We start from the raw sequence: 15,266 nt of genomic DNA on the forward strand, positions 1-15,266 counted from the left end.
AAAAATCTTAGTCATTGAACAAGTCTCAATAAACAAGGATATTTATACAAAGGAACTGCAGACAGTAGGAACAATCTGTGTAAACGTAAATACACAAATCAAAAAAGCACATATGGCAAACTATAAATAAATCAGAATAGCTAGAATATGAGGTGTGGTAAGAAATGCCAAATGTATTTGGAGACAATGAACAGGTCAACATCCTGAAGAAACTTGTGAAACATACTGAAGAATACAAAGGCAATGGAGATATAGTAAAGAATTTTAAGCATGGCAATTAAATTATCAGAGTTTAGAAAAACCACTCCCATGGCTGATTACAGCTCTCACCTATAATCCCAGCACTTTGGGAGGCTGAGGTGGGTGGATCACTTGAGACTAGGAGTTCGAAACCAGCCTGACCAACATGGAGAAATGCTGTCTTACTGAAAATACAAAAACTAGCCGAGGTTGGTGGTGGTTGCCTGTAATCCCAGCTCCCTGGGTGGCTGAGGCAGAAGAATCGCTTAAACCCAGGAGATAGAGGTTGCAGTGAGCTGAGATCACACCGCTGCACACCAGCCTGGGTAACAGAGCAAGACACCACCAGCTAAAAACATAAAAAGACTGAGAATGAACTACCATGGGCTTCAAAGAACAAAAATACAGGGTCACGTACACCAAGCAAGATATGAGTGCTTAAATGTCACACAATGATTAGAACAAAAATACAGGGTCACGTACACTCCAAGATATGAGTGCTTAAATGTCACATAATGATTAGAATGGAAAAACACCATTGAAGAGTGCTAGCCAGGTGCAGTGGCTCACGCCTGTAATCGCTGCACTATGGGAGGCCGAGGCAGGATTATCACTTGAGGCCAGGAGTTCAAGATCAGCCTGGACAACAGAGTATAATCCTGTCTCTACAAAAAATAAAATTGAAAAACTAGGTGGGCATGGTGATAAGTGCCTGTGGTCCCAGCTACTCAGGAGTTTGAGGTGGGAGGATTGTTTGAAACCAGGAGGTTGAGGATGCAGTGAGCTATGACTGTGCCACTGCACTCCAGCCTGGATGACTGAGGTGGCTCATGCCTGTAATCCCAGCACTTTGGGAGGCTGAGGTGGGTGGATCACAAGGTCAGGGATTCAAAACCAGCATGGCCAACATAGTGAAACCTCATCTCTACTAAAAATACCAAAAAAAAATTAGCCGGGAGTGGTGGCTGGCGCCTGTAATCCCAGCTACTCGGGAGGCTGAGGCAGGAGAATCAGTAGAAACTAGGAGGCAAAGGTAGCAGTGGGCCAAGATCGCGCTGCTGCACTCCAGCCCAGGCCACAGTGTGAGACCACATCTCAAAAAAATAATAATAATAATTTGAGGGTACTGCACCAGAGAAGCTAACAATATGGTAAAAATTAAAAACATCTGGTTCCAAGGGTTTCGGATAAGAGACTATGAAGCTGTAGTTACTGCTAAGAATTAGAAAAGGTTTCAAGCTTCTGTGTGTTTCAAGAACTTTATATTTCCACCAAGCCTACAGCATTAACCCACAGCCCCACCAATTATCAACTGATAACTGAATCAATTGTCAACAATAATTGATAAATTAACAATTACAACAGCTAATTCAAAGATGACATTTTTTTTTAAAGACCAGGCCTCACTATGTCACCCAGACTGGAATTTTTTTTAAAAAACCAAGAGAGCTTTGAAAAGAAACTGGAATCTAACCTTTGCCACATCGCAGATGTTTACTATTGGCCACAAATATTCATCAGCAAGAATTTGTGCAAGGCTGGTAAGAATTCCTTCTCTGAAACTAAAAGTACATGAAAGTACTATAAAAGCAGGTCAATATTTTCAGATCCTAAGACTACTTAAGCTTGAGTGCTTTTTATTTTAAAAGGTGTTATCGGCAATCAGTTCTGAGACCAGTTTGTATTATTATCTCTACAGCGATACTAATAGAAATAACTGATAATACATCCTGTGCTCCAAAATTTGGCAGGCCCAAAGCAAATGTTTCTACTTCAATCCACATGAACAGAATTGCTGCCAGGAATATAAAACAAATAATGTATGTATCACTAGGTTCTGTAAATTTTATAACCTGCAAAACACTCAAAACAATTAGAAATTTTTCTTATCAGTTCTAAGAATACAACTGCACAATTTATAACAAGGATGAATTTGTTTTCCTAAACCTGAAGTATGACTCTTTCTAACATCATGACATCGAATGCTAGAGGGTTAAAAGTGTTTGCCCTCCTTTGAATTCATTAAGCATATTTAGCATTTACCCCTATACTGGCTTCTCTTAAATGAGAAAACGGATTTGTGAGTTGTTTTTAATTTTTCAAATAAAGGCCTCAATATTACCTTCAGCTGTGTAAGTTCTAGTCATATACCTCAATGTATGTATATATATGTGTATATGTTATATATATTCATGTAAATGTGTGAATATATACACACACACACATCCTTAATATATTTCATGTATATCCCATAATATTGTTAAATAATAGCTGCTTAGTGTACCATATAAATAACCTGCTTTTTTCAAATATATATGTTGTATCCAAGTTGTTTTTTTGTTACCAAGGAAATTGTGATGAAATTCCTTTCACATAACTCTTTATGTCCATCTCTGACTACTTCCTTAAAATAAGGTCTCAGATGGTCTTGGTGAGTCAAGGTAAATGCTTTTAAGGATCTTCAGAAATACCACCATATTTTCTCTCCACAGAGCCCTCTGCAGAGATGTTAACAATTAACACTCTAAAATGTATAAATACACCTATTTTATCCAGTCCTTGACACTAACAATTATAATTTTTTTTCAAAAGGGAAAAGTTTATTAAGTCAGCCGCAGACGAACAGAGAAACAGATACAGGGAGGTTCACTGTGCAGCAAGCAGGGTATACAACAAACATTTATCTGACAAAGAGAACAAAACCCAAAGGCTCTGTGTGGAAACAGACACTAACATGAGGCCACTTTAACCCACCTAATGTCATGTGCAACATTACTCTTCTCTACGAACCCTTTCCTCATAAGACATAACATTATGTGTTTAACAAACATGTAAGTCGTTGCTAAATCAGCAAAAGCTATTATAGTGCTCCAACTTAATAAGTTGATTAAAAAAGAAAGTTGTCCTGTGGCCAGTTCACAATAAAACTAAATAGTTTTGTTCCAAGAAGCCTTTCACTGGCAACAAGGCATTTCCAACAAACAGGTCATTCTGTCACCAGGAGCTGGTCTCAGTCTGAGGCACAGAGCAATGTGCCCCAGGCACCCCCGGGGAGGAGAAGGGGAAGCCACTGGAGGGCTACTCAGTTCTCCCTGAGGCCCTGAGGAAGGGTGGCCAGGGGCCACCTCAATGCTAGGGGGCTCCACCCAGGATAGTGATGGCTGGCTTTGCATAAGGGGGTGTCAAGAACTTTGAGCTAGGTCCCCAACATGCCATGTGCAAGGGCCTCGTTCAACCCAAATGGAACTGACACCACCCCCGGGTGGTGCAGGGCAAAGTCCCCCAGGAGCTCTAAGAAATATCATTTTTTTAATATTTGCCAATTTGATATGGAGTACAGCTAATAGCATGTATTTTAATTTGTATCTCATTAACAAGTGAGAAAACTTTGTTCATGTTTCTTGGTCTCTTGTATTTCATATTCTATAAATTGCTCTTTCATTGTGTTTTCCATAGTTTTCTATTAAGGAATGCCTCTTTCACCTACTGGTATATACAATATCTTCATGAATAAGATTATTAACTTTTTATGTCACATATGCTTCAGATATTTTTCCAAATTTATCAAAATCTTTTTTTTTTTTTTGAGACAGGATTCTTGCTATGTTGCCTGGACTAGTCTCAAACTCCTGGGCTCAAGTAATCCTCCTGTCTCACTCCCTCAAGTAGCTGAGATTATAGGCATGTGCCACCAAGCCAGACCCCAATTTGTCCAGCAACTTTTTGCCTTCCTTCTGTTGTGCCTTTTGTTGTTGTTGTTTTATATTTTATTTTTTTCTTTGCCCTCAAACATTCTCCTCTCCAATTTCTTTTTAGTACCTGTACTCCAGCTTGGGCACTCTATTGCCCAAGCTGGAGTACAGGTACAATCACACCTCACTTCAGCCTCAAAATCCTGGGCTCAAGCAATCCTCCCACCTCAGCCTCTTAAGTAGCTGGGACTACAGAAGTACACAGTTGTGCTTGGCTAATTTTTTCATTTATAGAGACAGGGTCTCGCTTTGTTACCCAGGATGGTCTCAAACTCCTGGCTTCAAGTGATCCGTCCATCTTGGCCTCCCAAAGTGCTGAGATAACAAGAGTGAGACACCACACCCATCCGTTGTATTTTTTAACACAAAAATTGTTCCCTTTTATGTGGCCAAACAGAAATCAGCATAGCAATTAATTACAGATTTAAACTTTAAAGCCAGAAACTGGATTAAAAACTTGGCTTATCCTTGTTAGTATATCAGTGACAAGAAAAAAAAAAAGAAAATCCTGGTTCAACTCCTTATTAGATGCATGACCATGGCAAAGTACTTAACTTCTCTGATACTCAGTTTCCTTATCTACAGTTTCCCAGGTCCACTGAACAATAACAAGCATTTATTAATATTAGCTTATTAATAAATAAGGGTTCACACCTGTAATCCCAGTACTTTGGGAGACCAAGGTGGGTAGATCACTTGAACCCAGTAGTTCAAGACCAGCCTGGGCAACATGGTGAAACCCTGTCTCTACAAAAAAATACAAAAATTAGCAAGGTGGTTGGTGCACACCTTTAGACCCAGATACTTGGGAGGCTGAGGTGGGAGGATCACTTGAGCCCTACAGACAGAGGCTGCAGGGAGCCAAAGTCATACCACGGTACTCTAGCCTGCGTCTGGATGATACAGCAAGGCCCTATCTCAAAAAAAAGAAAAAAAAACACTAGCTGTCACTATTATCATTACTAGCCACGATACTTTAAATTCTGACAGCAGTTCTCAAATTAAAATCTGCATAAAAGCCACCTAATACTTTCATTTTGAAAATCTAGATTCTCAGCAAAAGTGCAATGATGCATGTAGTCCTAGCTACTCAGGAGGCCAAGGTAGGAGGATCAATTGAGGACAGGAGTTCAAGGCTGTAGTGTGCTATATCATGCCTATAAATAGCCACTGCACTTCAACTGGGCAACATAGCAAGATGCTGTCACTTACAAAAAAAAAATCTCAATTCCTAACCTTTATTCCTAGACATTTTGATTACATAGGTCTAAGATAGGCCCTAAAACATACATTTCTAATAAGTATCTTCAGGTGGTTCTGATTCAGGCAGTCCAGGAGCACTCCTAAAAGTAAAATACTCATTTATGCATTCTGTCTTTGGTGATATACATGCAATATCCTTCTTTACTCCAGAATTAAATAAATATTGACTATTTTCTTCCCTATTCTTATTGGTCCTTTCAAAAATATTTCATATACCTAAAATTCACTTACTATGTAGTTGGCTAATTGAACACTATTTGGTGAAAAATCACACCTTTCCTCTCTAATTTAAAAACATCTCCTTTACTACTAAGGAACCTCTGCTATAGTTTTCATTGCTTTACCATATGATTTAACGGCAAGAAAGAAAAATCTCATTACTCCTCTTTCAAATTTTCCTTGCTCATAATCTTCCATGTCACTATTATCATTGCACATTACTGTATCTTGCATGTTACTATTATCATGATTTACCAAACTATTTTTTTCTGTTTATTTAACAGCAAATATTTAGTGACTTAATGGAGGTGGAGGATTTTAGAAACTAATTTCAAAGTAATTCTGCCAAACTTTCATTGGGATTTTGGTTGGAATAACATTAAAACTTTGAAATTAATGTAGAAATAAGTAATGTCTCTCCATTTCTTCAAGTCTTTATTTTAATATTTAAACACATTTTCTTCATAAAGACCATCTACATTTATTAATAACAATTCCTTGGTGTTTTGTGCTTCTGTTATAGAGGAGAGAGGTAGTTTCAAGCGTGAATTCACAACTCAGTTGCTCAGGATATAATCCAGGCTCTTACTAGTTGTGTGAGTGACCCTTCAGTAGTCTTAACTTTTCCAAGTCTCAATTTAAGGACGTAACCATACTATCTATCTGATTGCTGTGAAAAGAAGATGAGACAATGTGTTTGACATGGTTTACACAAAGACTAGCAGGGAGGAAATGTTCAATATGTGATGGCCAATATTATTAAGATTAATAGGACTATTTTCTAATTATGTTTTCTAACTAATTATTGCTGTTTCCAGGAAAGTTACTGATGTTTTCTTTTTTATCTTATGCTCTCAATATATCCCCAAAGTTTCTTACTAATAGTTTTCCGTTAATTATCTAAATAAGGAAAAATATTAGCTACTTAAAATCAAACAAGACATTTCAAAAATTTTGATTAAAAAAATTTTTTAAATATTACCAAAAAATTAAAATGAGATGAACAGGAAAAATTTTCAAACGCTACATATAAGAAGCTAATTTACATCATCCAGCCCTAAGAAGAGAAAGAACTATTCAATAAACAGTTCTGAAACAAATGGTTGGTTATGTAGAAAACATTTAATTGGCCAGGCATGGTGTTTAACGCCTGTAATCCCAGCACTTTGAGAGGCCAAGGCAGGCAGGCAGATCACCTGAGGCTAGGAGTCCAAGACCAGCCTGGCCAACATAGTGAAACCCCATCTCTACTAAAACTACAAAAATCAGCGGGGTGTGGTGGTGCACACCTGTAATCCCAGCTACTCAGGAGTCTGAGGTAGGAGAATCATTTGAACCTGGGAGGCAGAGGTTGCAGTGAGCCAAGATTACACCACCGCACTTCAGCCTGGGCAAGAGTGGGACTCTATCTAAAAAAAAAACACACACAGAAACATTTAAATTGCATCCTCAATTTAAACCATATACCAACAGAAATATCAGAAATGACAAAGAATCAAAGTTGGCCATGCACAGTGGCTCATGCCTATAATCTCAGCACTTTGAGAGGCCCTGGCAAGATGATCACTTGATACCAGGAGTTCAAACAAAGCCTGGGCAACATAGCGAGACCCTATCTCTACAAAAAATAAAAATAAAACAACTGGGGATGCTGGCATGTGCCTGTAATCCCAGCTACTCAGGAAGCTGAGGCAGAAGGATCACTTAAGCCTAGGGGTTCAAGGCTCCAGTGAGCCAAGATTGCACCACTGCACTCTGGCCTGGGCGATATGGCAAGACTTTCCTCAAAAATTGTTTTTCTTTAATTAAAAAAAAGAATTAAATTTAAAACCAATCCTTAAAAATTCTAGAAAACCATTCCTACCAGCATTGTTTATAAAAGCAAAAAAAAAAAAATCCCTGAAAACAACTCAAATGTCATTTTCAGTAACTGCCATTAATGAAAATTTACTTATTATATTTGTTTATTGCCTGCCCTCCTTCCCTCAGTCTCCAGCCCACACTAGAATATGAGCTCTGTAAGAGCAGCAACTTTTTTTCTATTTTCTTCACTGATGTGTTCCAAGAGCCTGTGCCTGGCATAGATAGAGTAGCAATCAATAAAAATCTGATGAAGGAATTGTCCATCAACAAGAGAATAGACAAACTGTAGCGTATTTGTATAATAAAATACTATATAGCAGCAAAAATTAACTACAGTTACATCATTATACATCACTCTCAGAAATACTGAATGAAAAAATTGTTTCAGAATATTACATATAAAATGTAAAACTATAAAATGTAGAAATATAAAAAATAAAAATGTAGTGTTTAGGGTAGATTTTCCCAGCAGGACATCTGAAGAGGAGAAATCAGGGCTTTATCTTGAAAAATGTTAGAATTATTAAAATACATTTATTACATAATTCACAAAAATCAGTCTCTTATTTTAATTATTGATTATCAGTACTACTTGATAATTATTTAAAACAGAAAAAAAACTTGTTTATTTGCAAACAAAAAAACAGGAACCTAGCGGGAAAACAAAATATTCAACCATGGTAAAATAAAGCCAAACATACCTATAAGTTCAGGTGGATTTCTTTCATTAAACCGCTCACACAGACGAATAAATGTTTCAGTATTCTCAGTGGTAGGGCACTCACCATGTCTAGTAAAATAGAAAAAGATGTTTTGAAAAAAGAGATTACAAATTGTAATGAAAGGTTTCAATATTAAAGAATCTTAATACATAACTTACCCTTTACACTGAAGTTTTATATATTTGATTCCTTCTTTTTCTATGTCATTTCTGTCATAGAACCTTGATGTATTTGTCAGGTCCACCAACAAGCCCATTTTAACCTTAAAAAAAAAAAAATGAAAGGGCAGATTTACTAGTAACTTAATTTGTTCCCAAATACGTTGACTAAATGGCAATACTACAGTTGATCCATCTACACTGAGGGAGATTTTGTATGTACTTTGCCCCTGAACAATTAAGAATAATAAAGTACCACTTATCTAAATCTTACTCAAGACACTAAAACTAAGCAGGCATTTGTTAAAATAAATTAACTCCCAAACTAAGGAAGGAACAGGAATACAACCAAAACAAATTCTACTGCCAACATCACAAAAGTCTATGCAAAAGAGAAAACACTACCCAGAGTTTGCTGCATACAGCTCTGCGCCTGTGATTTATTTGACAAGAGGCTAGAGTAGGAATAACATCTATCTGAAATACACCACAACTCAAGGTCCAGGCACACATCATCCACCCCAGCCTTCCAAGAAGCCATCACTAATAACTCTGTTAATAACTATTGACTATACCATTGTATATCCCAGGCTTAAAATACGAGACAAGCCAGTTATAGCATATATATACGTATAAATGTACATATGATATATATGTATATACATATGTATATGTATATATGATGTACATATATCATGTCTCATCAATATTTTTATATATATATATCTCTTTCTTTTTTATTAACAACTCTTCTATTTCCTGAAAATATACTGAAGCCTCAAGTTATGTTTTTTGAAATTAGAAGCAAGTTTAAAAATGGAGACAATAGGCCGGGCACGGTGGGCTCAAGCCTATAATCCCAGCACTTTGGGAGGCCGCGGTGGGTGGATCACGAGGTCAAGAGATCGAGACCATCCTGGTCAACATGGTGAAACCCCGTCTCTACTAAAAATACAAAAAATTAGCTGGGCATGGTGGTGCGTGCCTGTAATCCCAGCTACTCAGGAGGCTGAGGCAGGAGAATTGCCTGAACCCAGGGGGCGGAGGTTGCGGTGAGCCGAGATTGCGCCATTGCACTCCAGCCTGGGTAACAAGAGTGAAACTCCGTCTCAAAAAAAAAAAAAAAAAAAATGGAGACAATATTAAGAAAATGGTAGTATGGGAGAGAAATTTGGCCAGGCACAGTGGCTCATGCCTGTAATCGCAGCACTTTGAGAGGCCATGGCAAGAGGATCACTTGAAAAACCATGTGGCTGCGGGGGAAAAAGATTTAAAAATTAAATAACATATTTTCCTCTCCTATTCTTGAGTATCATATAAACATAAGGTAAATTTTTTTTTAAAAAGTTTTGTTTTCTGTGAAACTAAGATCCACACATTCGTAAAAAAAAAAGTCTAAGTTCTAGCAAAAAAGTAAGAACACTGCAGAAGCTACATGGAAAAGAAGAAAAGAGCAGCAGACCCAGAAGCAGCAGATTTTAGAAAGATGCCAACAAAAATATATTTCTGGTAAGAAAGGGTTCACCTTAAAGTGGTGGACCTATCACTCATCTACACAAGAGCTAAGGAATCTGGAGAAGATGGGGCAGATTACAGGGAAGCAGAAGCAACACAAGGGGGGGAAATGCAATGAAGACACACAAAAGCAGTAAAAATGAAATCATGTTTGTAAATCTCACAAAATGTCAGCACACACTTTCCAGTTCCATGAAGAAACCATCCAAGTAAATCAGTAAGAAGACTCCCTAATCTGAAATGCTTGGGGGCCCTGAAGTGTTTAGGATTCCAGATTTTTCAGCATTTGCATTATACTTACAGGTTGAGCAATCCTAATATGAAAATCCAAAATCCAAAATGTTCCAATAAGCATTTCCTTTGGGCATCATAGTGCTAAAAAAGATTCAGATTTTAAATGTTTGGATTAGGGATGCTCAACCTGTACATACTTTAATGGAATACTATAAAGCTGTTAAAAAAAAAAAAGAACAAGAAGTTCCATGTGCAAATATATGAAGATCTTCAGAGTATACTATTATGTTGGAAATGCAAGGTTCAGACCAGCATATATAATGTTCTACCTTGAGTGTACAGAAGAGAACACAGGAATCTGTATTTTTTGTTGCTTATATACACATAAAGAAATTCTGAAAGGATGCATTAAAAAATCTAAACAGTGGAACCTGTGTGGTAAGTGGTGAGGGCCTAGGCAGATAGAGGGCAAAAGTGAGAGGGAAACTTCATGATACCAACCTTTTAAAACTTTTGGATTTTTGAAATCAGTGAACATATTGTCTATTTCTTAAACGACAAAAATCATTATCATGATTTTTAGGTACCATGTGATGCCTAAGAATCACATCTCGGGCAGTTAAATTCTAACATATAGGGTAAAAAAGTAAATACAGTCAAACTTCTCTCATAAATTCCTTAAATAACCAATGAAGAATAGTATATATGGCCATATTTGCATTACTGAAGTCTTAATCTCATCTCAATAAGTCTATCATAGCCTATTTTTCTCTCTGGATTGGAACAAAAATCATTCTTTCTCCTGTTGAGCACTAGCTGAAGAAGTTGATTTGCTTCAGGGGCCATAAGTATGAAAAATCTTTAAAACCTAGAATCACAATAGGCCAACAAGATGGTCTCACTAAGAAATGCATCCCCAAATGAAGCTAAAAAAAAGTAATAGTAAATTCATACATCTTCCACCTCATTCTGAAGCATAAACTCTCTGGAAAAAAGTGGCAAGAGAAACAATCTTTACTTTCTTTAAGTGATATACTATATTTTATGTATTTATGGGGTATATGTAATATTTTGTTACATGCATGTAATGAGTAACGATGAAATCAGGGAATCTGGAGTACCCATCACCTTGAGCATTTATCATTTCTATGTGTTAAAAATATTACAAGTTCTCTCTTCTAGCTACTTAGAAATACACAGTACATCCTTGCTAACAACAGTCACCTTACCCTGCTATCAAAAATTAAAATGTATATATTCCATCTAACTATATGTTTGTACTGACCAACCTCTCTTCACCATGCCTCTCCTGTTCACACGCCCTTCCCAGGCTCTGGTACCTATAATCTATCATTCTACTCTCTATTTCCATGTGATCAATTTTTTTTTTAAGAGATAGGGTCTCATTCTGTTGCCCATGCTGGAATGTAGTAGCACAATCATAGATCACTGTAACCTCAAACTCCTGGGTTCAAGTGATCCTCTCATCTCAGCCTCCCAAGTTCTAGGATTACAGATGTGAGATCAACTTTTTTGGCTCCCACAGGAGTGAAAAGGTGAAATTTGTCTTTTTGTGTCTAGTTTATTTCACTTAACATAATGACCTCAAGTTCCACCCATGTGCTGCAATAATGATTTCATTATTCTTCATGGCTGCATAGTATTCCACTGTGTATATATGCTGTATTTTCTTTATCCATTCATCCACTGATGAACACTTAGGTTGATTCCATATCTTTCCTATTGTGAACAGTGCTGCAATAAATATGCTCAAGTGCAGGTATGTATCCCTTTGATATAATGATTACTGTTCCTTTGGATAAATACCCAGTAGTGAAACTGCTAGATTGTATAGCAGTTCTACTTTTAGTTTTCCGAGAAATTTCCATATTGTTTTCCATGGTGGCTGTACTAATTTGCATTCCAACCAACAGCATATAAGAGTTCTCTTTTCTCTAACATCCCATATCAAATTGAGCCATTGATTTAAAAAAAAAAAAAAAAGTTTTCTTTTCTCCACATCCTTGCCAGCATCTGCTATTTTTTGCCTTTATAATAGTTTTTTATTTGTTTTTTGAGAGAGGGTTTTGCTGTGCCACCGAGGCTGCTGGAGCTACTGCACTCCAGCCTGGGTGGCACAGCAAAACCCTGTCTCTCAAAAAACAAACAAATCATAGCTAACCAGTGTAACGTGGATCTTCTGGGCTCAAGGGATCCCTCCACCTCAGTCTCCTAAGTAGGTAAGATGACAGGCATGTAACCCACACCTGGCTAATTTATAAATTTTTTATAAAGACAAAGTCTTGTTATGCTACCAAGGCTTGTCTCAAACTCCTGGTCTCAAGTGATCCTCCCATCTCAGCTTCCCAAAGTGCGAGGATTACAGACATAAGCCACTATACCTGGTCGTAAATAGCCATTCTAACTGGTGCAAGATGATATTTCATTGTAGTTTGGATTTGCATTTTCCTGATGATTTTTTTTTAGCATTTTTATTTTTTTTAGCATTTTTTTCATATATCTGTTGGCCATTTGTATGTCTTCTTTTGAGAAATGTCTATTCATGTCTTTGCCCCCTTTTTAATGGATCTTTTTTTCTGTTATGTAGACTTCTTTGTATATTCTGGATACTACTCTCACAGACAAATAGTTTGCAAATATATTCTCCTATTCAGTAGGTTGTTATTTCACTCTGTTGATTGTTTCCTTTGCTGTGCAGAAGGTTTTTTAAATTTATTTTTTGAGACAGAGTCTCACTCTGTTGCCCAAGCTGGAGTACAGTGGTATGAATAAGACTCACTGTAGCCTTGATCCACTGAGCTCAAGCAGTCATCCTGCCTCAGCCTCCCAAGTAGCTGGGACCACAGGTATGTGCAACCAAAAAATGAGGTCTCACTCTGTTATCCAGGCTGTTCTCCAACTCCTGGCTTCAAACAATCCTCCCACCTTGGCCTCCCAAAGTGCTGGGATTACAGGCATGAGCCACTGCACCCAGCCCAAATGCTTTCCAGTTTCGTATCATCCCATTTCGCTATTTTTGTTTTAGTTATTTGTGCTTTTGAGGTCTTAGCCATAAAATTGTTACTAAGCCAATGTCCTACAGTGTTTTCCCTTTGTTTTCTTCTCAGAATTACTGTTTTATGCTTTTAGGTCTTATATTTAAAGTTCTTAATGCATCTTGAGTTGATTTTATATGTGGTGAGAGATAAAGGTCCAGTTTTATTCTTCTGTATATGGATATCCAATTTTCCCAATACCATTTATTAAAGAGAGTGTCCGACTCTGTTCCATTAGTCTGTTTTTATACCAATGCCATGCTGTTTTGGTAATTAGAGTCTCATAATATATTGCAAAGTAGTGTGATACCCACAGCTTTGTTCCTTTTGCTCAAGATTGCTTTGGTTATTCAGGCTCATTTCAGTTTCCATACAAATGTTAGGATTCAGGTGGGATGCAGTATCTCATGCATGTAATCAAGGTGGGAGAACTGCTTGAGCCCAGGAGTGCAAGACCAGCAGACAGCAGAGGCAACACAGTGAGACACCATCTTGAAAAAAAATTTTTTTTAATAAAACAAAAAAGTTAGGAGTTTTCTCTATTTCTATGAATAATGTCATTGGTATTTTATAGAGATTACACTAAATATGCAGATTGCTTTGGAAAGTATGGTCATTTTAACAATATTAATTATTCCAATCCATGGGTATGGATGCCTATTTGTTTGTATCCCGCTCAATTTATTTCTTCACTGTTCTGGCTTTCCTTATAGAGATCTTTCACTTCCTTTGTTAAATTTATTCCTGGGTATTTTACTCCTTTGTAGCTATTATAAACGGGATTGCCCTCTCGATTTCTTTCTCAGCTAGTTCAGTATCAGCATACAGAAACACTACTGATTTTTGTATGTTGATTTCTTTTTGTTGTTGTTGTTGTTGTTGTTCCTTTCAGAGGCAGGGTCTCATACTTTTGCCCAGGTTGAAGAACCGTGGCTCAATCATGGCTCACCACAGCCTGAAACACCTGGGCTCAAGTGATCCTTCCACCTCAGCCTCCCAGGTAGCTGGAACTAGAAGAACACACCATTGTGCCCGGATAACTTTTAAATTTTTTAAAAATATTTTGTAGAGATGGAGTCTAGGTTTGGGGTCCAGTCTGTACTTGAACCCTTAGCCTCAAGTGATCCTCCCACCTTCGCCTCCCAAAGCACTATGACTATAGATGTGAGACACTGCCCAGCCTATATGTTGATTTTGTATCCTGCAACTTTACTGAATTTCTCATAATATCTCAGAGTTTTCTGGTGGAGCCATTAACTTCTTCTAGATTTAAGATTATATCATCGGTAATGAAGGACAATTTGACTTTTCCAATTTGGATGCCTTTTATTTCTTTCTTTTGCCTGACTGCTCTAGATAGTACTTCCGATACCATGATGAATACGTGGACATCTTTGTCTTGTTCCAAGTCTTAGGGCAAAAGCTGAAAGCTTTTCCCCAATCAGTATGATGTTAGCTGTGGGCTCGTCATATAGGGGCTTCATTATGTTGAGGTATGTTCCTTCTATGCCTACCTGGTTTGTTCAGAGTTTTTATCATGAAAGGATGTTGATTCTTATCAAATGCTTTGTCTGATTCTACTGAGATGATCACATGGTGTTTGTCCTTCATTCTATTGATGTAATGTATCATATTTATTGATTTCCATATGCTGAACCATCATTGGCATCAGGGATACTGGTCTGTTTTCTCTTTTGGTTGTGGTTCTGATATCAACATAGTATCAACCTCATTCTATAACAGAATGAGTTAGAATTCCCTCCTCTTCAATTTTTGGGAAATTGAGGATGGGTGTTAGTTCTTCCTTAAGACTTTGGTAGAATTTGGTGGTAAAGATATCTGGTCCTGGACTTTTTGTTGGGAAATGTTTTATTACTGATTAAATATCCCTACTTGTTATTGGTCTGCTCAGCTTTTCTATTTCTGGTTGTTTCATATATTCGTTGTTCCTTTCTTTCTCTCTTATTGTTTTATCTTTGTGGTTTGGTGACATCGTGTAGTGGAAACATTTGAATTTTTCCCTATGATTATTTATTTGTTCTGCCAGTGGTTTTTATTTATAGTCTCGTGTTTTCATGATGATAGTTACTAGTCTTTCGATTTCGGGTATAGGACACCCTAAAGCATTTCTTATCAGTCTAGTGGTGGTGAATTCCCTCAGCTTTTGCTTGTCTGGGAAAGACTTTATTTCTCCTTCATTTATGAAGAAAGAATAACTTTGCTGGGTATGGTATCCTTGGTGGG

General features: G+C 37.3%; 1 protein-coding gene across 3 annotated transcripts in view; it reads right to left on the bottom strand.

The window, feature by feature from the left end:
* Nucleotides 1-15,266, bottom strand: part of RNGTT (RNA guanylyltransferase and 5'-phosphatase) — a 343,904-nt gene that overhangs the window by 302,734 nt on the left and 25,904 nt on the right. For all 3 annotated transcript variants that reach the window (XR_013534377.1, XM_017971256.3, XM_002746807.4), the window contains exons 3-4: nt 8,218-8,321; nt 8,039-8,127 (exon numbers count right to left, since the gene is read on the bottom strand). Coding sequence is in view for 2 of the 3 variants with exons in the window: in XM_017971256.3 (XP_017826745.1) it covers nt 8,039-8,127; nt 8,218-8,321 (193 nt within the window). In the remaining variant the exon portion in view is untranslated. The remainder of the gene's footprint in view (nt 1-8,038; nt 8,128-8,217; nt 8,322-15,266) is intronic.

This window comes from Callithrix jacchus, chromosome 4 (genome assembly GCF_049354715.1).
Source record: "Callithrix jacchus isolate 240 chromosome 4, calJac240_pri, whole genome shotgun sequence".
Lineage (NCBI taxonomy): Eukaryota > Metazoa > Chordata > Mammalia > Primates > Cebidae > Callithrix > Callithrix jacchus.